The sequence below is a fragment of the Mesoplodon bidens genome (genome assembly GCF_964165515.1).
Source record: "Mesoplodon bidens genome assembly, chromosome: 13".
Taxonomy (NCBI): domain Eukaryota; kingdom Metazoa; phylum Chordata; class Mammalia; order Artiodactyla; family Ziphiidae; genus Mesoplodon; species Mesoplodon bidens.
In genome coordinates, this window is record NC_138169.1 from 35715716 (window position 1) to 35738804 (window position 23089).

A 23089-nucleotide genomic window follows, 5' to 3' on the forward strand; every position below is an offset into this window, starting at 1 on the left:
CTGGGGTCCATTCTGTGTGTTCTGTATACCGGTGACCAGAATTCTGAGTGAGGCTGAGCTGAATCATTGAAGTCACGCTGATCTTCTGCCCACAGATTTTGTTTTAATTGCCATTCCAGCTGAGCGAACTACTGTTTTATTAAAAAATGCTTCACTGTTAGTCTTCCTTGAAATCAGAAGTATAGTTTTGATCCTCAGAGAATTTATAGTCCACAATCCACGAGAGGTCTGTTTTCAATATAAATCATCATTTTTATTTCAACCCTATGAAAAAATGTTCCCGGATCAAAAACTACCATGAAAGCATGTCTCAAGAGTCCACTCTCTAAAAGGTGGCAAGAAAGATTATATATGAAACTCGAAGCCTCTCAGTTAATAGCAGAGCAAGAAAGCAACTTCCATTTTCCAGAGACTACTGAGGACAATTAAATCATGATAACGAAAACCTACATGGGGTGCCCACATTTCCAGTTTTGTTCCTGAACAAGATCTTTAGCAACGTTGCTAACGAACAGCAGAAGTATGCCTTTGATTTCCCTTCCTACTCCTGGTGGAGGCAGGACTAAATGTGTTTATTGGCTGAGAAATACCAGGGGACCTAGATGGTTATCCATCATGAATTGATGACACAGATAAGAACACTTCCTCTAATGTAAATGAAGCCTTCCTGGGACTTAGGAAGATGAGAATCCTAAAACCAAGAAGCTTCCTGGAAATCTCATTGTGGCTCTTTCTCTAGAATGTAAACATGGTGACAGTTACAAAGAATTCAAGGGAGCAAAAATATCAAAATAAGAGCAGGAATCTTTTGAAACTTGATAAAAATTAAGTTCTTTGTTACCAATTGGTCAATAAATTCACCTTGTGATGGGATGTTTTTGAGAGCAAGTGTGACTAACAGTTTGAGATTTGACTTAACACTGAGCATTTTTATGCTAAAACTTTGTTTGTGAATCTCTATCCACAGCCTTTAAAGAACTGATGGCTGAAGTATGTAAAACAATAGGTAAGTTCTCACAGGGCAATGCTTCATTCTTCTCCAGGATGGGCTTACAGGTGTTTGAAATAATGTGTTTTCTTCTGGCAGCTTTGTCTGCAACAGACCTGAAGGTCCAGAGCACGGTTGAGGGCATCCGGCTGTACTCTTTTGTTACTTACTACGTGGATGATCTGAAAGTTAACTGGTCCCACAAGTAAGTAAATAACAACGTAAATGCTGTGTAGAAATTCTTTCTCCACTCAGGGGAAGGACTGGGAAAAACAACAACCCTCTGTTCCTCTCAGGTAAGGCGTCTTCTTACTTCTTGGGTCTGATGTTGATGAGTGTAGGACAGAAGCACCAGGCCATCCCTTTAGTGTGAGGTTAGCACTCTCCCTCAGCACATGGTGAGGCCAGTGATGGCTTAAAGCCTCTGTCTTTGTGATCTGGGACGTATCATAACTCGTAGACACCTCAGTAACGTGACCTCTGCCTCCGTACAGTCATGCTTTGCCAGATTCTTATTCCACCTTTCTACACACTCCTAAGCCACGCTGTGCTCTGGAACAAAACTGAGGCAGCGTTGCACCAGATTTCCTGTTGTATGAACTAATGGCCAATGACCCAATAAGCCTGATCTAGAGCAGTGCCCGAGTTTATCATCGTTGTAGTTCATAGCAGTTGGCAGAGTGGGTATTAGCATGTTTCCTTGGAAGGCTTTGGAGATCTCAGGATTACTTTGGGAATGTGTATTTGAACTGGATTGAGCCTGAAGATCTGTTCTAATCCCAGGCTTCCTTTGCGCAGTTATAGAGGGATTTCACTCAAGTTTTCCTTGGGGATTCCAAGAGCTAAAATAGGTTTCTTAGTCAAACCAGGTCTCCCACTTATACCGTCATCAGGGTCCTTGATCTCTGTGCTTCCTTGAAATTTCCTGAGCTGAAAGAGGACAGCAGGCTGCCAAAGAAACCTGGTGGGGCACATATACCTTTAGTCCACTCTTGGGATGCAGCAGATGCTAATTCCCAAAGTCCTTATGAGCCTCACTGAGGAGAAGGTCGCTGTGGCATCCCTGGGAGGATACAGACAACAATGTTTATTTAGATCTTCCCTTCAGTGGACATTTACAACACGCTGGGCACTGCTCCAAGCCCTTTAGATGTGTGAATTCATTCAATATTCAACCTCTAGGAGGTAGGTTCTTCTCACTTTAGTGACTAGGAAGCTCAGACTCAGGGAGGTGACTTGCCTGAGGTCACACAGCTATGTGACAGGTGGAGGGCTGAGCCCAGGCAGCCTGGCTCCAGAGCCCCCGCCCCATCACGGCAGTACCCCGGGTTCAAGTTGCATTAAAAGTCTAGACTGAACACTCAAGCAGAGCTGGGTCCCACAAAACAGTCATTTGTATTTTCTCTAAAATGACTTCACTGTTTTAGAATAGTATTTTATTATGTTTATTATCATAACGATTAATTCCCTGAGTTCTTTAAAAAAAATGAGAACAAGTGAAATTCCACTTTGAATGCTTGGAGTTTCATTCCTTTGTTCTATTTCTTTCAGAATACATTTTAGGAAAGTAATTATAAGTTAAAATAGATCAAATTCTAGGAAATTCCTCCGTGACATCTAGGACATTCTAATATATCCCTCTGAAGAATGAGACGATAAATTAATTGAATCATCAATCAAGAGGCTTTACATCATCTCTAAAAGAATACATGTTCAAAAAAAATTAGAACATTGGGTTCTGAGGAAATGCTACCAGAGTAGCAAGACATGAACTTTGTTTGGTCTAGTCAGCTAAATGAGTGTTTTGTGTGCACACACACGTATGCCTGTAAAAGGTTCAGGAACCAAGGACTGGTTGTCTTCCCTGTCTTTATGTAAGTATGTGGTGTGATGAAGAAAAAAACCTTGAAATGGGTTTGGATCTTGACTTTGCTCCTGTCTTCCCTTGGATCTTAGACATCTAATTTTCTGAATCCCAGGTTTCTCTCATATAAAATAGGAGCAATAATACCTGTCCTAGCTCATAACACTGATGGACCCAATGAGAGAATGAATGGCATTTTGTAAACCGTGAAGTGCTTTACAAACCTAAGGTACTATTATGCATATTAGCTAGAGATTAAAGAACTCAGACAGACTTACCATTAGCAAAGCTGAGCACTATCTGTCTTTCTAGCTCTCTAAGACATATACTATATTGCTCAGGCTAACGTCTATGTGTACAGATGGGTTCCTTTACCTTACATTTTATGGCATTTTAATTTTAATATCTTTTAAAGAATGTAGTATATAAGAAAAATGCTGAATATTTATTTGAAGTCTGAAATTTTTTTGGTGGAGATTTTTATTTTTTTAAGTTCATTTTGTTTATTACAACCACAAACATAATACATGTTTTAGAAAATATATTTAATATCATATTACAAATTAGAAAGAGTTTATACTATGGTATCATCCATGGTTTTCCTAGCCATAGTATGAATATTTTGGGGTACTTCCTTCCGGTCTTTTCTCTATGCGTAATTGTTACCATAATAAAGTAGTTTGTATACTGCTTTTTTTTTTCTTACTTCCTCACATTTACAAACTCTTCATAGAGTTTATTTTAACATCACTGAGAGTACACTACCTCTGCCTTCCTCTTACTTCATCTGTAACAGTAGCATTTCTAGACTGTCAGATGAAAGGGTTCTATTTGCTTTTATTCTCTTGTAAAGAATACAACGCATGGGTATGCTCGTGACCTACTATAGAATATGGGGAAACTCACATCCAGGGTCAGAGAAAGTGCCTCATTCATTCTGACAGCAACTCTGCTTTTCATTTATTCTTGGCTGTACTACTGAGTGCACATTTAAGTTTGTTTTAAGTAGCTTTGTAACCATGTGTGTCAATAGATGTCAGCCACAGATGAACCTCTTTAGGTCTGTTTTTAACTAGCCTGTAAAATCCCATTTATAGCCACGGACCATCTGCATGAAATATGCAGTAATATAATATGGACTTTGGCCTTCTCACTTTAAAGATTCCCTTAGTCCTACAAATAAACCTGAGCGGAAACAAAGATAATTATTACCCCTGAGAAGTATTAGTGCTACAATCTGGGCCCCAGACTGCTGTTGGGAGTGAAATGTGCAGACTGCCAGACCCCCACCCCAGGCCTTGGAATCTACGCTCTGTGATTCAGGGCCCATAATTTCTCTGAAGCAGAAAAACATATGCCGATCCCATGTTATTTCAAAGTCTGTACAACTTTATGGTAAGACCTTCAGTAAGAAGAGACAAAGTAAAGATAAGCTCTGGATGAAAGCCAACGATTACGATGTTTTCTTTTGATAAAAACAGCGGGACTGCTATTAAGTACACAGACAGAGTTAAGAGTGGGGTCACCGGGGAGCAGATCTGGCTGCAGATCAATGAGCCCACTCCGAATGACAAAGGGAAATACGTGATGGAGCTCTTTGATGGCAAAACTGGACACCAGAAGACAGTGGATCTTTCTGGACAAGGTAAACGGGTATTCTGCAGGTTGGAACCTACTGTGGAGATGAGGGCATTTTAAAAAGAATGAAGTGTGATGAGAGGGCATTACGCTTGACTATTGGAAGATGATGGGAGATTTTAATAAAGCAGTTTAAATTCAGCCACGGTGGTAGAAGCAAAAATTCAATGAGTGGAGAATCAGTAAAAAGTAAAGTGGAGACAGTGAACATGGAGAGAAAGCGCTGCTCTTCCAAGATGCTTACAGAGAAGGGCAGGTTGATTTACAATCAATTGAGCAAGAACAAACACTGAAAAAGGATCATTTTATGGTGACTGAAAAGCGAGCATGTTCATAGAGTCCAAGAAATTGGTTGATTTTTGGAAGGATTGGAGATGTGAATGACGGGGAATAATTGATGTCTCGGGGTTCTGAAGAACAGAAGCTTGGAGATGCGGGGCAGAGGTGAATGCAATGGCTTTGGGAAGGAGCAGGGATACCTTTTCTTCAGAAACCAGAAGGGAGTAAATGTGAATAAGCAAAGATAAATACTGAGGGGAACAGAGGGAAGTTAGAAAAGTGGCCTCAGATTTCTCGGCCTTTTGGGAGAATGAGGGGCTCTGGAAAGAATAGGGACATGGAGAAGAAAGTAATGAGATGCAGAAGGCAGTTTTCCATCCAAGAACAGACAGGAAAGGTGATACGCAGCTATTAATTAGAATTTTAAAAGTTAAAAAATGTACAATCACAAATAAAAAGTTAAAAACCCTGTGCCATTTCTCCCTCTTCTGGTACTTTGCTCATCTTACTCTTTCCTAAAGAAAGAAGGAGTTTGTGTGAAGTTACCAAAGGAGACTGTGGGCTGACTTTTCCTCTACGGCTTTGTACATTAAAATGCAATGACTCTTCATGTTTTCATCCTCAGAGTAGATTCACAACTTAGAGAGCAGCCTTTCAACCCTGCCCCGGGTTGTTTGGGCTGAGTACCCCTCCCCTCACCCCCACCCACCCTTTATGACTGGAAAGGCTCCCTGAAGGATCTCTGTGAGGATGAGCAGCTCCCGAGGGACCCGGCCCCCCGGCCACACTGTGCGCAAGTCACACCCTGCAGAGATGGTGACGGGGAATTGCTTCTGCGATCCATCTGACACTTGGAGACACAATAGAAAAGAGAGACAAGAAGTGGGCAGTTACATTCAAAAGTTATTTAAATTTGCTTTTACTCTCTGCTCACCAAAGCTCATTTAACTACCCAGCTCTCAAATCCCCCTTAAGCAAAAGGCCCTGGATTGTCTGACCAGCGTTGCCACTGGCACCAAACACACTGGCTCAGCCGTGCCCATCTCCTTCTAGTGTGTCATGAGCAGGAAAAGCAGCCCTAAGTAGCTTGTCTTAGCCCAGCTGGTCTAGAGGCTTTAAGCCTGGCTTTACGCTTATTTTTCCCTTCTGTAAAGAAGAGAGCAAACTAGTATTATGGACATATTTTCTAGATATAAAATGTTGTGATTCCCAGACCACAGAGGAACTTAAAGACCAGGTGAGAGAAATTTTAAAATGAAGCTTTTGGCCTGAAGTCTTCCAAGTGCCTTACTCGAAGGATCGGGAAAAAAATAATTTTCTTAGAGCTCCATAGCTCTCATTTCCTTCTCTCCCTGTCTTATTTTTCGTCTCCTGCACAGTGTAGAAGCATCGCTTCAGGCCAGCACTGGCCCGCACTGTGATCATAGTAATTCCTCGTGCCCTTTACCGCAAACACATGGGAAGGACCACAGAACTGTCTGGCTAAGAGGCTGTGACGTGCGGGATGATTTATTGAGAGAAAAGCTTTGCTGATGCTCAGGATGCTTAATAGACAACCAATCATTTTTTGAAACAGACCTTTCTTCCCATTTCATCTTCGGCAGAGCAAATCTTTCCCTTTCTATTTGGAGGGTTGAAGGCTTCTCACTGAATTGAGAGCTTCTAAAATCCACTATTTCATGCTTTCTGCCTAGAAAGTGTTTGCTTCTCTTGTTAAGCCCATCACGTTGTAGAGGGGCCGCTCGGGCACAGCCTCATTCAAAGCCAGCTGTATTTTGTCTGGACCGCTTACACTGCCCTCAGGTTGTGAGCTTTAATAGACCCCTGTGTGTGGCCAGTTCTGGGTGAGAAAATTCTAACTTCTCTTTTTTGTCTCTTCAAGTGTACGACGAAGCCTTTGATGAATTCCAGAGATTAAAGTAAGTCCCTCTTTCCCAGCGATGCCACGGGCACTCTTGTCTCTGATGCGTGCTGCTCCCCATCGGCTGTCAGAGGGTCTTTCATTCGGGCAAGCGCAGTTTGAGCAGCATTTCCTGCTGCTTTGTTGAGCAGCAAAAACATGAAATGCAGTTGAGGTTGGCTACTTTGAAGTAACACTAAAACAAAAATCCTTCTATGTTTGTGTGTTTGTTTGTTTCTCTCAACCACAGACAAGCTGCCATCGTGGAGAAAAGTAAGTAAACCCCTTTGTGTTTATTTCTGGTGTGGTTTCAAACTACAACTTTTGTTTTTCTGTTATGACTGCAGATGTAGGAGAGTGAAAGCATTTTTTTCCCTTTTCTTTCATTTCTCTATTTTAAATCTTAGGTGTTCTGCATGTGTTTTAATTTAGTCTCTTCAGTAAGAATGTCTGTGAAAAGAAGGTTTCAGGTTACACTGTGAGAATGGCACCCAGCCTTGACTTGAACATCTCTGGGCTGCAAATCACACAGTAGGATTTTAATCGCTTGCAGCAGGTGCCATGTGTCAGAAAAATGTATATATGTTAAAGAGAAGAAAAAATAGGAAACTTTGTAGGTTTGGTATCAGGTAAATCGCTATAGCTGGTCCCCCAGCAAGTAGTCCCATTTTCCTGAAGGGCCGAATAAGGCTGAGTGACCCTGACCCAGCAGTCAAGCCTGTGTCCCTAAAACTGTGCTGACTCCTGACCTCTCTCAACCGTGCTTCACACAGAGATTTCTAGAACTCAGTCTACAGGATCCCGGGAGTCACAGACGAATCATTGTGATAATTCAGGTTCTTTCTCAGTGTGGGAGCAGAACCTGAAAACCGTTGAGGGTTAAAGTTGTAGGGTTGACCCTGAGCTGGGTGGAAGGGAGCCAGGAGGAAGAGTGAGAAGTGGAGTTGTCCACCTGTCAGTGGCTCCTGGTCACTCAGAAGGGAATTTTTCACCTTTGACCTGCAAGGCCTTCCTCCCTCCTTCCCCCTCCTTCCTCCCTCCCGCTCCTGCCCGGAGCTTGTGAGGCCGAGGCCAGCACCAGGTGCAGCGGAAGAGTGTCAGAGCCAGAGCCAGGCCTTGCCCGTTCTTGAGCTCTCTTGTGGACAAGGAACCTGATCCTCCCTCTGGTTCATGAGCTCCTTCCAGAGGTCTCTGGACCACAGCAGCTTAGAGCCAGAAGAGACCTGAGAGCCCTTCTAGCTCCATGTTCTTAAACATTTGCATAGAACACTTAGTTCAAACAAAATCTTCCACAAAATCTTCCCAATATATAAAATAGGTAAGAGCTGAATTATCTTCGGTGGAGTGAGGATGAATCCCATGGATGCCGTGGAGCGGAGTTTAGAAGCTTCACGTCCACGGGTTTAATGCAAGCCCCCCACCCAACCGATGAGGACACTGAGGTCCACACAGTGATGTGACTCACCTAATACCACACAGCAGGCGGTGCAGGGGGCCAGGTGATGGGTTGGGCCCACAAGTGGTGTAAGGGCAACGGAGTCAGCAGGAGAAGGCAGTTAAGACCCATTCTAAGATCTGGCCTGACTTACTGGAGAAGGGATTGTATTGATAGAAATAAGGATGTAGAGCCACACATTCACTGAAGTAGGCTAAAAATGAGAGGGTGGTGGCTACTGGGTTAGTGTTGACTGAATGACAGAAAGGTGTCCTTCCTTGGGGCCGAGGCAGTCACACCCACGGCACAAGGCTTGCGGGGGAGGGGGTGTGGGTGTCAGCCCTGGATTTCGGCACCCTTCCCACCCCCTGTCCCCTCAGCCATAGACAGGAGCTCTGCAGAGCATCTCAAGAACTCCCGGGAGATGAGGAAGGGGAACTCTCTAGGGAAGGCCCCAAGGAAAGCCCACATCTTCTCCAGCCTCCAGATCTCCGTGGCACACAGCCTCCAGTTATGTAACCTTTTCGAATCAGAGAGAAGCCCATGAAAGAGGCCAAGATCCGCTCTGCCTCCAGGAGAGCCAGGGCTGAGAATAGCCGGGAAAGTTACAGAGCAGATCTCGATACAACAAAGTGACCTCAAGTGGATATTTCAGGTACAGATAGAGGCACCTGCGTGTGAAGAAGATGAACATTCAGAATTACTGGATTATCTTCTTATTTTGCATATTGAAAGCAGGTATAAAATAACTGCAAGGAGAGGGAAACTAAACAGGAAAATGAGTTCCGCTGGGCGGCTTTGTGCGCTGGTTGCTGGAGCTCATCGTCTCAGTGATTAACCAGAAACGCCTGTGCTTGCAGATCGCGCCCGGGTCGTGGGAGGTCTCCCCGATGTGGTCACCATCCAGGAGGGCAAGGTAAGCGTGGAGCACCCCTGTCCCCAGTTCTTCCACGCTAGGAAGGGGTTCCAGTGCCCAGACTTTGTTCCTTCTTTTAAGGTGCATCCTACCATCTTCACCGTATGCCACGGCTGCTTACGCCTGACTTCAGACTAGCCACATACAAGGTTCAAAATGCAGTCAGTTTTCCACTCATCTTAATGTTTTGTAGGTCAAACATCAGGATGCACGTTTGTCTGATGTGGGTACATGTAGACCTCTTAGTCTCTTTCCAGAAGTGATTTCCCTTTAACATCAGGAGAAGCAGGAAATGTTCAGTCATAACTATGTGACGAACATAATTGAAGAAGCAACCTCTCACACTAGTAGAAAATGGGCTGACCTATGAGATTCCTCACCTTTGGAGGGAAACGTGCTGCTCTGTGAATTTCTACAGGCCCCTTCTCAGCTGAAAACTGATTTATGTCCAGTTGGTTTTAAACTGGTATTTCTTGGATCCATAAGAATCTCTCTGAAGAGCAGTGAACGTAATTTCTAACCTGGATTCACTTTCTTCATCCCTATGTTTCATTAAAACAAATTTAATATGCCAGTCACAGGAGGAGGGGTGTTTGTAGTGGAACAACATCTTTTCCCACCCCTCCAAAGGGCAATGAAGACGTATGATGGGTGATTGGGACTATGATGATGAGGCACATTGGCACATCTAAGGCCTTAATGAGAGGTCAGTTCATCCAGCTATGTTTCTTCGTGCCTGGAAAATAGGACCACAGTTGAACTTAAGCTCAACTGCTGCAGGGTTGCTTTTGTTTTGAAATTCTATTTTCCATTTTCTTCACCTAATGAGGTTCAAAATATTCAATTCACTGGGTGGTAGTGAGAATTAAGAGAGAGAATGTATGTGACAGCTTTCTGTGATCTATAACTCAAATATATAGTATAGGTAATAGTTTTCCTGGACATCTAAGGTGCATGGGAGTTTTGTTTAGTTTTGATAAAAGTTTTAATATGCACGAAATCACAGTTTCCCAGAACATACACGTGGTCTGCTTGGATAAGTTTAATGTCAATAGTTTGACTCATATTTTTCTTGCTGAAATGTGTTTGCAGAATAAATCAGTAAGAAGTGCTAATTAATCATGGGAAGAAATCAAATTTCTTAATATCTACCCAATTCTAAATGACTCTCTTACAGAAGAGGTAACAAGTGATCATATAAGGTCCTTCTAGATAGAAGGCTGTCCTTTTCCCTGTATATGGTGAGCCCTAGCTCTTTTCCTTATAATTTCTGGACTTAGGTAAGAAAAAAATGCAAGACTGGAATTTAAAATGTGAAGTAAATTTAACATCTTTGGTCATCAGGAAAATGCTAATTAAAACCACAATGAAATATCATGACACACCTATCAGAATTGCTAAAATAAAAAGACAGTGACAACAACAAATGCTGGTGAAGATGCAGAGAGACTGCATCAGTCCTACATTGCTGGTGGAAATGTAGACCAAAATTATACAGCTACTTGGGAAAACAGTTTGGCAATTTCTTTTAAAAAAAATGAAATATACATTTACCATATGACCCAGCAATTGTGCTCCTGGGCATTTATCTCAGAGAAATTAAAACTTATGTTCACATAAAAATCTGTACACAAATGTTCATAGCAGCTTTATTCCTAATAGCCCCACACTGGAAACAGCCCAGATGACCCTTACAGGTATACACATACCATGGCACACTTCTCAGCAATAGAGAGGGACAAGCTATTGATACCTGCAATGACTTGGATGAATCTGCAAGGAATTATGCTCAGTGTAAAAGGCACTCTCAAAACGTTACATTACTGTATGATGCTGTTTATAAAATGCTTTGGAAGTTATAAAGTTTGAGAAATGGCAAACAGATTAGTGGTTGCCAGGAGTTAGGAATAGCTTGGGAGGGAGAAGTGGGCGTGGTTATAAAGGGACAGCAGGAGGGATCCTTATGGGGATGGAAGGGTTCTGTATCTTGACTGAGGTTGTGGATACACGAACCTAGACAGGTGACAGAATTGAACAGAACTAAACACACACACACAAATACAAGAAAAGCTGGGGAAATCTGTTATATCAATGTCAGTGTACTGGTTGTGATATTATACTGTAGTTTTGTAAAATACTACTATTGGGGGAAACCGGGTAAAAAATATACAGAATCTATTATTTCTTATACTGTATATGAATCTATGATTATCTAAAAAATATGTCAACAAAAAAGTAAAGTAAAATTATAGGCCTAAACATTGATCTTTTAAAATAAGAGGGTTTCAGCACAGATGGTAATATAATAAAATATTAGGAACTACGAATACATTCTGGAAGAGCACCTCTGCAACTGCAACAGCTTGAGTGGGTTTGGGGGGAGAAATAAAATGAGGACGATGGGATATGAAAATGAGTCATTATCTGAAGCAGCTGTTAGGATTCTGCTGCTGAGCCTGGTGACACAAGCGAAATGCAAAAGCAAGCCGGTGGAGATCATGGCAACGAGGAGATTTCTCTACTGAGACAGAGTCCAAAACGCCACATTAGAGCAAAAAGGCATCTGTGTGTTTATGGGAACTGGAAGCAAATGCCTTTGTGGGGCTTTGATGATAAATGTTCCCAAAGCCAGAAAGCCAGGGCCCCAGAGAAACCTACTCAGGTGTGATTTCAAACTGTAACTCACACAGGTGCACACAGCCCGGCCCGGGAGGTTTAGGTTTATCCTCCATCCGGTCAGGCCGGCCCCCAGAAGGACGCTTCAAGTTGGATCGTTAATCTGACACATCTCCTCCCCTCTCATGAAACATGTTTTCCAGGCGCTTAACCTCACCTGCATAGTGTGGGGCGACCCGACTCCGGAGGTCTCCTGGCTGAAGAACGAGAAGCTCTTGGCCTCGGACGAGCACTGCAACCTCAGGTTCGAGGCCGGCAAGACCGCCTACTTCACCATCAGCGGGGTCAGAACGTCCGACTCGGGCAAGTATGGGCTGGTCGTGAAGAACAAGTACGGCTCGGAGATCAGCGACTTCACCGTCAGCGTGTTCATCCCGGAGGAGGAGGCGAGGAAGGCCGCCGAGGAGCGCCCGAAGGGCAACAAGAAGGCCAAGTGACCGGAGGGCGAGTGGGCCGAGGGGGGCGAGCCACCCCGCACTGCCTCGGGCTACGTGTGTGCGAAGGGTTCGAGCTGAGCGCAAGGAAGTCTCCGTGCTTCCTACTCCCTATTTTTGTGCTGGCTTTGGGGGTCCGGGGGGATTGTCAAATCTTTATTCATATAAGAAAGCACCGACTAACGACATTTTAATAGTTTTTCTTTACCTACAAATAAGAAAATAACACTGGTAGCGCAAATATTAGGAAACAGTTTTAAGGCAAAGACCAGGATAAAGTCAGAGGGACGTTGAATGGGGGTGGGAGAAACGTGCTGTGGAGCCGCTGGGACCCGGCCAGCCTCTCAGCAGTCAGTTCTCCTGGTTCGCAGTGAGGAGGCAGCATCCAGTCAGACAAGACAAGCTGTTCAGTCAGCCAGCCTGTGTCGCGTGTTGTAACGAGAGCCGTGTGCGTTCTGCGGGCGGCCTGGTGATTTGGAAGCTCTCGGTCCTAATAAACAGTTCACACCCCTCCGCTCCCCCGTCAGTGCTTCTCTCCTTCTTACTGGTTTGGCTGCCCAGCTGGGTGGCCTCCGCTGGCTGACCTTTCTGGCCTCTTCTTGTAACACGTCTTCTGAATTTTAAATTCCTTTTGGTTAAAGCAGTGCCTTCACAACACAATCACATAAGGCATCCAGGTTGGTTGAAGTTCAGAGGTGTGAACTTGCTCCATCACTGTGCATCTGGTAGCTCACCAGGCGATCCGTCAGGTCTCTCTTCCATTGTTAAGATACCCGGAGTCACCAAACATAATGTGTCAACAAAGGATAATAAGATGGCATGGGGCGTCTAGCACCAGAACTGGCCACTAAGGCCACAGCTGAGAATAAAGGGCACTACAGGATGGTCACTCTAAGTTCAGAGAACGGCCAGCTCTGGGGCCTGCCCCTTGCAGCAGCGTTTTCTGCTTGAGGGAATTTGGACCTTCCCCACCCCTACCCCTAACCCCCAACAACCACACACACACACACACACACACACACACACACCCCACAGGAGGAAAAGAGTAACTGTGAAAGCCACGCCCACCTTCGTCCTGTCAAGGGTCAGGGATGGGAAGACAGACTCCCTCACACAGTTTGGAGGGACACCTACACATCCTCTCCTTTGCAAAGACCAGGACTGCACCTTGCCTCTCACCTGACTGTAGCCCCCACTATCGCCCTGACGCCAACCACCGGCAGGAGCGAGCTGCTGCCCTCCCACTGTCAGACACGGCAGGTGGATGTTGCCGGGGGTCCCGTGGACCCGGCAGAAAGTGCCGGCCTGAGCACGCTGACCTTCTCCTCCCAGGACAAGTGGACCCAGAAAGAAAGTGGACGCCCATAGGGAAGCCACAGAGAGGAGATAAGGGTGAAGCAGGGGGACCCTGTCCAAAGGGCTGCACAGGTGAGAGCTGTGTAGGTGAGAGGCCCAAGATTCTCCACAGGACCCCCGGCACCCCACAAGCACCAGCAGCTGAGCCCCCAGCGTTGGGAGGAGGGTGGGAGGGAGGTGCCTGCCAGCAGAACTTGCCACCCTGATCCCCGCTCCCCGCTCCTGGAGCCCCTGGAGCCCAGACCAGGGAAAACAGGAAGCATTTTGAATCCAATGAAAACACAGTTTTAAAACAGTGTATTCTAAATTTTGAAATTGTGTGGAAACTTAGGAAATCAGAGTGTGGGAGTGAGGGAGAGGAAGACCTTCCACGTTCACAGCTCTAAAGCCGAGGCTTCTCAGTAACATGGTTATGAGAATTATTTCAGCCATTATAATGACCAAACTAAATCAACTACATCATGATTTGATGGCTTAGGTAAAAAGCTGCTGTTTCTACAGGAAAAATAGAACTGAAATGATAGCTCTATCAATTCAGTGATGCTGATGGTCCTCCTAACTCAGAGGAATTCATCCGTCACCTGCTAAATGTGAGCTATTAGAACACAGAGGATCAATAGAAAAGACTATTCAAAGTTTAGTTTTATAAAATTAATATTCAACATATTAATATAATAAACTTAAAAATCTAGATTTTAAATCCTTGAAGTTTAGCTTTAAAACCTTATTTTTCTAATTTAAAAACCTAGCCATTGAAAAAATTAATTTTAAGGGTGCCTTAATAGTGTAACTAAGTTCCCTTTAACTTGTTAAACTGTATTTATCACATATTTGCTTTCCATTTTAAGTACTACTATTGTCTGACTTAACCAACAAAAACTTTCCAAGAACTTAAATAACTTTAATTACCTATAAAACTAAGTATACAAAATTTTGAGTTCTCTTAAATGTTCTCAAATTGTACATAAACTTAGTAAGACTTCAACATAAAAATCACAATCAATTAGACATTTTAGTTAGAATCATAAGCTATTACTAGGATTAATTATCTAAAACATTACAAGTACATAAAAATCAAATATGCACAGACTCCATAATGCAAAAATACTCATTTTACCTAGATGTAGCTGCTAGAGCCTGAGACTGGAGTTCTAATACCCATGCCAGAATGAGAGGCATGGATTCGGATTGTTTGCAATGGGAAGCTGCACACCAAGACCTCAGCACAGCGCTGGGATGCACAAAAGGTGGTTTAGGCAAAAAAAAACAAGGATAGAAAAATATCACCAGCTGACATGGAGAAGCTCTACTGAAGTTCGCCATCTGCCTGGGAGTGGCTCTGGGGAGAAAAACAAAGTTAATGGGTTCCTCAAGCCAGTACCGCACACTCGTGGGTTCCACGTTTACAACAAGCACCACATGGTATAGGTATCCCAAGCCAAGAGTTCCCATAAAAATGGCCAGTGTCTGGGCCCCAGAGAAGCAAATGTAAAACGACACTACAAGGAACTTCTGTGTCTGCCCACAAAGGATTGCTGTTATGGAAATTATCCTCCCACCATAAACAACTAGAAAACCAGGCACAATATATGTGGAAAAAAACTGTTTGGAGTGTTGGCTAGTGAACATGCAGGGCTGTGATGCCCCAGAGAAAGGGAAACAGTAACGAAAGACCTGTGATTTCTCCAACTTGGTGCCTGGACAGAGTGTTCAGGCTGCAGTCCAGCCAGAGGGACCGAGAGAGAACCTGTCAGTCTCACTGAGTTGAGGAGATAGAGACTGAAGTTCAAGGAGGCTGAAGTGGCTGGGATTCATGGGAGAGGGCAATGGAGGGAAGAGTTGCACAGAGAGGAGGCACAACTACTGAGCCCACGTGCTGCAACTACTGAAGCCCGCGTGCCTAGAGCCTGTGCTCTGGGAAGAGTTGCACAGAGAGGAGCACGGGCTGCAGCAGACAGGTCTCTGGCTGAGCGCTGCTCTGTGAGTGCGGGAGAACCCTGGGAGGTGGGGGGACAAGGAGTCCTGGGAGCTCACACAGACTGGGAGCAGTTCTCCTCCCCACCAGCCGGAATGAAAATGTTCAATGTAACACATGGAACATTGGGTAGAGGCCTCAGAAGTTGCTCACCTTAGTAGTGGGGCTAAATTAACTCTAAACTGAAAGCTGCCCTGGACACACCCTCACAAAGCTTGAAAGCAAGCCTCCAGAGGATCAAATATCTATGGTCACCTAATAGTGTGTCAGGACAAAGTGCAGCACACTTTAAATGAATGCATCATCCAGCAGTGTGAAATTCATAACAGCTGGCATCCAATCAAAATCAGCAGGTGTGCAAAGAAACAAGAAAATATGATTGATAACCAGGAGAAAAGTACATTAAATATAAATAAGTTCTGTGGATGTAATGTACAGCATGCAACTATTATAACAATAGTTAATAATATTGTATTGCATATTTACAAGTTCCTAAGAGAGTAGATGGTAAAAGTTCTCATCACAAGAAAAAGAAATTCGTAACTATGTGAGGTGTTGTTAACTAAACTTATTGTGGTAATCATATCACAGTATATACATGTGTCAAATGATCATGTTGTATACCTAAAACTAATACAATGTTATATGTCCATTATATCTCAATAAAACTGGGAAAAATACTTTATACACAAATTTTATGGAAGTATCAAGAATAATTCATTATTAATTTAATACAATTTGAGCAGATAATGAAAATTCAAAATAATTTTTAGTCATTTTTAACACAATGCAATCCCAACAGCAAACATAATCATAATTTCAATAAAAGATGCTTAAGTAGCTTTTGAAATATGATGAGCTATGTATATATAAGTTATTTGTTGGTAGCTTAGAGGTATGTAACTTGAAATGGCATTGCTATAGTTTTATGATCATTAATCTAAGTTAGCAGAAGTCCACAATCTAATAAAATGATACATGAGGGAAAAAAGTGTATTAATAAAAACAAAGCCAGAAATGACAGAGATGATTGAATTAGCAGACATGGACCTTAAAACATCTGTTATAACTATATTCTATATTTTCAAGAAGCCAGAGGAAATACTGAATATGTTAAGTAGAGACATGGAAGAATACCAAGGCATATCATAATGAATTTGCTGAAAAACATTGGTAAAGAGAAAGTCTTAAAAGCAGCCAGAGGGAAAAAGACAAATTAGGTACAGAGGAACAAAAGTGAGACTAACGCAAGACTTCTCATGAGAAGCTATAAAAGCCAGAGGACCATGGAGTGAGACCTTTAAAGTGCCAAGTAAAAAGCAAACCAAAAACTCTCAACCTAGCATTCTCTACCGACTGAAAATATTATTTAAAAATTAAGGCAAGGACTTCCCTGGTGGCGCAGTGGTTAAGAATCCGCCTGCCAATGCAGGAGACACGGGTTTGAGCCCTGGTCCGGGAAGATCCCACGTGCCGCCGAGCAACGAAACCCATGCGCCACAGTGACTGAGCCTGTGCTCTACAGCCCACGAGCCACAACTACTGAGCCCACGTGCTGCAACTACTGAAGCCCGCATGCCTAGAGCCTGTGCTCTGCAACAAGAGAAGCCACCACAATGAGAAGCCTGCGCACCACAACAAAGAGTAGCCCCCACTGGACGCAACCAGAGAAAACCGCGCGCGGCAACGAAGACCCAACACAGCCAAATATAAATAAATAAATAAATAAATTTATTTTTAAAAAAATTAAGGCAAAATACTTTACAGTATCTGTCAAACTAAAGCAGAGAGGTCCGCCACCAGCAGATCTGCACCGTAAGAAATGTTCAAGGAAGTTCTTCAGACAGAAGGCAAGTGGCATCAGATGGAAATTCAGATCAACAAAGAATGAAACGTAGCAGAAGTGGCAAACACGTGGGCAAATATGAAGTACATTTTTCTCATTTGTATTTTCTTCTTGCTCCTAATGCACCTCTGCCAGAGGCACCCTGGCCCGGCCTGGTACCCAGCACCTGTACTTGGCCAGCCCTAGGGTTCCAGGCCTCACCATCAGTACCATCAGAGGCGCTGCTTAGGGATAGATGCAGTCCCGCCAGGATAATGTGCCAGCCCTTCATCCCTCTAGTCTCAGGAAGTCCAACCTTACCCAGGGCTGGACCACTCAGGAGGCTCCTGCAGTGTCTGCATGAGAGCAGCGGCCGAGGAGATGAGGATGCACTGACCAGAGAGACGTTTCGGAGGTAAATGGGCAGGGCTGGGGTAGAATTGCTCAGGAGGACTCACCTACCTACCCTCTGCCTTGAGTAGCTGGATGGATGGTGTGTCCTCTGAAAGGGGAGCAGCCCAGAGATAGAAGGAGCAGTGTGAGGCGGGGGGGGGGGGCGGGGGGCGGGGTTGCATTACGGCAAAATTGTGAGTTTCCTAAAAGCTCGGGTAGGGTAAGAAATTACTGCTTTTAGAAGATATGAGGTACAAAAAGACTTGCCTGAAAGAGAAGGAAGCAGTATGAGATGAATGACCAGAAAGCAGCAGAGGATGATGTTTAAATGATTACTGGGCTTGCATTCTCAGAACAAATAAAAGAGAAAGTGTGAGTTAAAGTACTGGGAACTATGAATCCTTATACTGTACGTTAAAACAAAACAAAAACTTTCCCATCTTTGTGGTGCATCAATATATCTACGTCAGGAAAGTAAATCTTGTACAATAGAGGAATTACACTCCAGTTGGATCATAGAATCAGGAATTTTCTTTACTGCTTTGGCAGTTACAGGAACTATGTAGCATTTGTGTTGCAAAGTAACATTGCATTGTTATTGCTCAAACAGTATGTTCTTGTTACTTCTAAGTATCCACCGCTATCAAGCAAAAAAAAAAAAAAAAGATTTATGGATTAATAGTACCACTGGCGCCGTCTCAAAGTGTTTACTATGTCCAACTCTGTGGCCCTGCTCTCTTACACACAGCAAGACGTTTAGATAAAATACACAGATTTTATGGAAGATTACATGCTTGAAACACAATGACTATTATGTCGTGTCTTCAGATGTTTGCATTTTGACCTCTACCTTAGGGCTTTAGAGATGAAGTTATGTAAGAAAAGTCTTAGATGATTTAATACGCTTCTGAAGAATCAACTGATATATGTACATGAAAATCTCAAAAAATTTACATGAAAGTTTCCAAAATGACCTAGCTCATAGTTATTAAGATCTAAGTGATTTTTCACACTATTTCTTTACATACATTATTGTAGTCTAGTGGCGATAGACTACTACTATTGTCTTATTATTAGAGATAATAAGACAATACTTGTGACAAAGCTCATTCATGTTCTGGGGGCACCCAGAGACAGTACACACGCCCTGCTGTCCCCACTTAAGGGCAAATTTCTACATTCTGGAAAAGGTATGGAGCAACACACAACCAAGTTGCATTTAAAACACTTTGGCAACAAAATACGCCCTGCTTTGAATAAATCATGAAAGTAGCTTTCCCCTCCCCTGATTTCAAGTTTCTGTGGTTTCCCCCTTCCCTCTCCTCCCTATTTGAAGAAGGGCGGAGGGCATAACCTATACGAACAGGACTACAGCCTGAAGGGTCACTGGTGCCATGATATCTCAGGAAAGCCTCCTATCCTGCCTGCCCTGACCTAGTTCTAAGCTGGGTGAGAAGGTGGCACCACTGATGCCTCATCCCTGGGACTGGTCAGAGGGAAGAGCTTCCTTTCAGAGACCAGGAGCCCTGTCCCAGAATCACAGTGCTTTCTCATGTAGATTCTATTTTGATTGCTCCTGGGTTGATCTCTCGGTGATCCAAACACACCTGGCCCACAGCTGCCCATAGAAGCCTCCAGGCCAGCTGCAGCACATAGACTAACGACCCCACTCCACTGCCCTCTGCTCTTCACAGCCTCATATTCCTACTGCAAAGCTCCAGCCAGGCCTCAGGACCCCCTCTGCTCTCAGACTGCTTCAGCACAGACCCCACCAGCTGGTGAGCTTCCCCACCATCCAGTCCCCACTCCCTAGAACGTCACGGGAAAAGTGCCCCTTCCTCCATACCACAAACCAGGAGGATCTTTTTACTTCACTGAGAAGAAAACTGTGCAGAGAGAGGAGAGATCAACTCCTTGCTAGGGCAGAATCTTAGGACGAAGTTTCAGCCGTGTTGACATAAAGATAAGGATGACGAAAATGAAAAAAAAAAAAGTTTTCTTCTTGGAACTGGAAGCGAAGGCAATTACCCCTATCTTATACTAATAAAAATGCAAGACACCGCCTTTTCTGCTCATTCACTCATCCAACAAGCATCGACTTAGCAAAGGTCTGGATCAGACCGTCCTCCTCCCAGCCACCACCCCCCCGCCCCCTCCACCGCCCCGAGCAGGCCAGGCTGCCCCTCAGCCTTTGAATCCCCTGCCTTCTCTCCAGGTTCATGTTGATGTAAATGGAAAATCACAGGCAGCTTTGGCCTCTGCACAGGCACTCCCAGAAGTCACAGAATTAAACTGGGGTGATAATTGGGTTTTTTTCTGTCTCCCTGGATGGAGGGTGAGGTCAAGATGGGAGCTGTGTAGGTGGCTGGGAGGGGAGTGGAGAGAAGGCAGAGGGAGAGGCAATTCTTATGAGTTTCTATGCATAACTTCATATCTATAAAGAATTAGACTATTTTGTGTAAACGTTTTTCGTTGGACTTTTTCTCCATTTTACATCTCCTCAGGCTTTTAATATTACTTTTGTTTCTCATCTAGGCCACATTATGCTTGTTAACATTTCAAAAAAGTTGCTGTGCTCTCCTAATGCTGTATTAAAGGAGGTCATTGCCTTAAAATACAAGGCACCAAAGAAAGATAAAAGATGTAAGTAAAAATATAACGATAAACGACAAAATATAACGATAAAAAAATATAAAGATAAAAATTTAGCTTGAGTAATAGAAAGTTTTTATTTGTGTTTTAAAACAGGCTCATGCTAAAATCACTCTATCCTATAAAATAGGGACACTTGGATGTCCCCAGTTCTGCTAGAATCTGAGTCAATGACATTTGAACCACTTTTTTGAAGTGGAAGCAGATTGATTTCCGACAGAGCAGAGATGCAGAGGTAACTGGTTCCATTTCCACCCTAATAATACAAAACCAAAATAAAGGGGAAGGTTTACCTCCTCAAGGTTGAAGTAAGTGTTCAGGCCTCTGCTGATAGATAATTTAAAGCAAAATAAATCAAGACACTAGGCGAAGTTAAAAAAAAAACAAAAACCAAAAAACAAAACATTACTTGATATGCTTATTACAGCGGTATAATATAGTGATATAGTTGTATATTATTATTATTGTATTATTTGTATATTATATATTTAGAGATATAGTTGTATATTATTATTGTATTATAGTTGTATTGTATTGTATTGTAGTTGTATATAATAAAAATTAGGGGACTTGAACTCTCAGAAAATTGCATAAAGACCTTAAAATAGTAAGACATTTGGAACCACGCCTCATTTCTATGGTAGCCACAGCTACAGAAATGCAATGTGTTCCTTGTTAACACAGGAAGTTTGTTACAAAGACATCATTCAAAAGAAGAGTCAAACTCTGGAAACTCCCTTTAAAATGAAATGGGGGAAAAAATAAGAAAGCGCTTACTTCTCTAATCTTTGAAGTGTTTTATGCAGAAATTAGAAAAGTCACTGCAAAAAAAAAAAATCTAATCCAGTTCAATTCTACTGTGGACCTCTTGCATGAGTCCTTGAGGATTTCACACCACAACTGCATGACCTTCTCTCTTGCTAAAGGTAGCCCTCAGCCTGTACAAAGGTACACCTTAATTTCATGCCTCTTCTACCCAGGCTTTCAAAGTGCTCACCTTGAGTAAGTGGCAAAAGTTGTGCTAAGCAGGTAAGGTCTTCAAATGAGTCAAATATTGATCAGAGGTTTTGGGAGAACTTCTCAATACTTGACTCCATATATGACATAGAGGTCAGTCTGGCTGTTATTTTTATTACTCATTTATTCCTTCCACACGTATTTATTGGGCACAGACTGTGAGGATATAAAGATGAACCAGCAGGAGATTTGCCCTCAGGATGCTTACTTCTAACTGATGCAGTGACAGGAACGTGAAAAGCCATAATACAAGCCACAAGTTCATGAGGAAAGTACAGACAACACGCCATTATTATCCGAGTTCAGAGGAGGAATGCAATACTTGCTGTAGCATGAGGTGAGCATAGGAAGAAGGTGAGATACCAGATTCAGAAAAGGCTTTGTAGAAGTAGAAGCTTTTTATCTGAGCTTTGATGAGCAGGTGGGTTTAGCCATTTTGAGACTGATTAGAAATCACTCAGCACTGTGAAGGCATCCCAGAAGGAGACAAGTCTGCACAGAAGTGAGCTGGAATACATGCTCCCAGAGAAAGAAGATGTCCAGCAGAGTTCATCCTGTCCTTATTACAAGCTGAATTGTGTCCCCTAAAATTTATTTGTTGAAGTCCGAAGCCCCAGTACCTCAGAATGTGACTGCATTTGGAGATAGGGCCTTTAAAGAGGCAATTAAGTTAAAATAGGTCATTGGGGTGAGTCCTCATCCAATATAACTGGTGCTGCGTTTTGGTTTTTTTTAAATATTTTTATTTATTTTGTTTATTTATGCTGCACCAGGTATTAGTTGAGGCACGGGGATTCCTTAGTTGAGGCATGCAGGATCTAGTTCCCCAACCAGGGATCAGACCCGGACCCCCTGCATTGGGAGTGCAGAGTCCTACCCACTGGACCTCCAGGAAAGTCCCATAACTGGTGCTCTTCTCAGAAGAGATTAGGACACAGACAGGTACAGAGGGAAGACCATGTAAAGACACAGGGAGGAGACAAGCCATCTACAAGCTGAGAAGAAAGGCCTCAGAAGAAACCAACCCTACTGATACCTTGATCTTGGATTTCCAGCCTCCAGAACTGTGAGGAAATAAATTTCTGTTGTTTAAGCCACCCAGTCTATGGTACTTTGTTGGCAGCCCCAACAAACTAATACAGTCCCCATAGAGACTTTAGACATCCCCTGGTTTGGACCTGTAAGCGGATAGGGTGGGGGGTCGGCACAGGAAAAGAACCAAATGTAACTTTGGACAGAAGAGAAGCCATTTTAGGCCTAAGCCATTTTGTGATCTAAGCCCGGCCACAATGCTTGCCCTTGAACAGGTCTCAGTAATAATGCTCTCAAGGGGACAAAAGAACAAAGGCAGTTAAAATAGCAAAGATAATAAATCAGTTGTAAAGACTCCCAGTTCTGATGGTAAAGATTAGCCTGAAGCACTTTCTGAGCTGTTTTGCAGAATTTAAACCCCTTTCAAGGGCTCAAACCACCAGATCAACTGGAACCCAAGGGATGATGTTGACTTTTTCTGACCTTCATGATTTCAATCAACTAAAGCTTGGACTCTGCCGACCTTTGCCCTAATTCTATGCTGAATTCTCCTTTGCTCAAGTCCTTCATGAATGTGCATGTACCCTTAGCTTAAAACTTCTCCAATTTTGCTGTTTGGGGAGACACTGCTTTGGGAAAGATCCCCGGTGTTCTCCTTACTAGCTGCAGGTAATGAATCCTTCCTTCTCCCACTCTTTGGCTTGGTTGT

General features: G+C 43.3%; 1 protein-coding gene across 1 annotated transcript in view; it reads left to right on the forward strand.

Moving 5' to 3' along the window:
• MYOM1 (myomesin 1) overlaps positions 1–12611 on the forward strand; it is a 148325-nt gene extending 135714 nt beyond the window's left edge. The window contains exons 32-38 of the mRNA XM_081252323.1: positions 968–1006; positions 1088–1193; positions 4334–4497; positions 6652–6688; positions 6920–6942; positions 8965–9020; positions 11840–12611. Coding sequence (XP_081108449.1) covers positions 968–1006; positions 1088–1193; positions 4334–4497; positions 6652–6688; positions 6920–6942; positions 8965–9020; positions 11840–12133 — 719 coding nt within the window. The 3' untranslated portion in view covers positions 12134–12611. The remainder of the gene's footprint in view (positions 1–967; positions 1007–1087; positions 1194–4333; positions 4498–6651; positions 6689–6919; positions 6943–8964; positions 9021–11839) is intronic.
• Positions 12612–23089: the final 10478 nt, after the last annotated feature.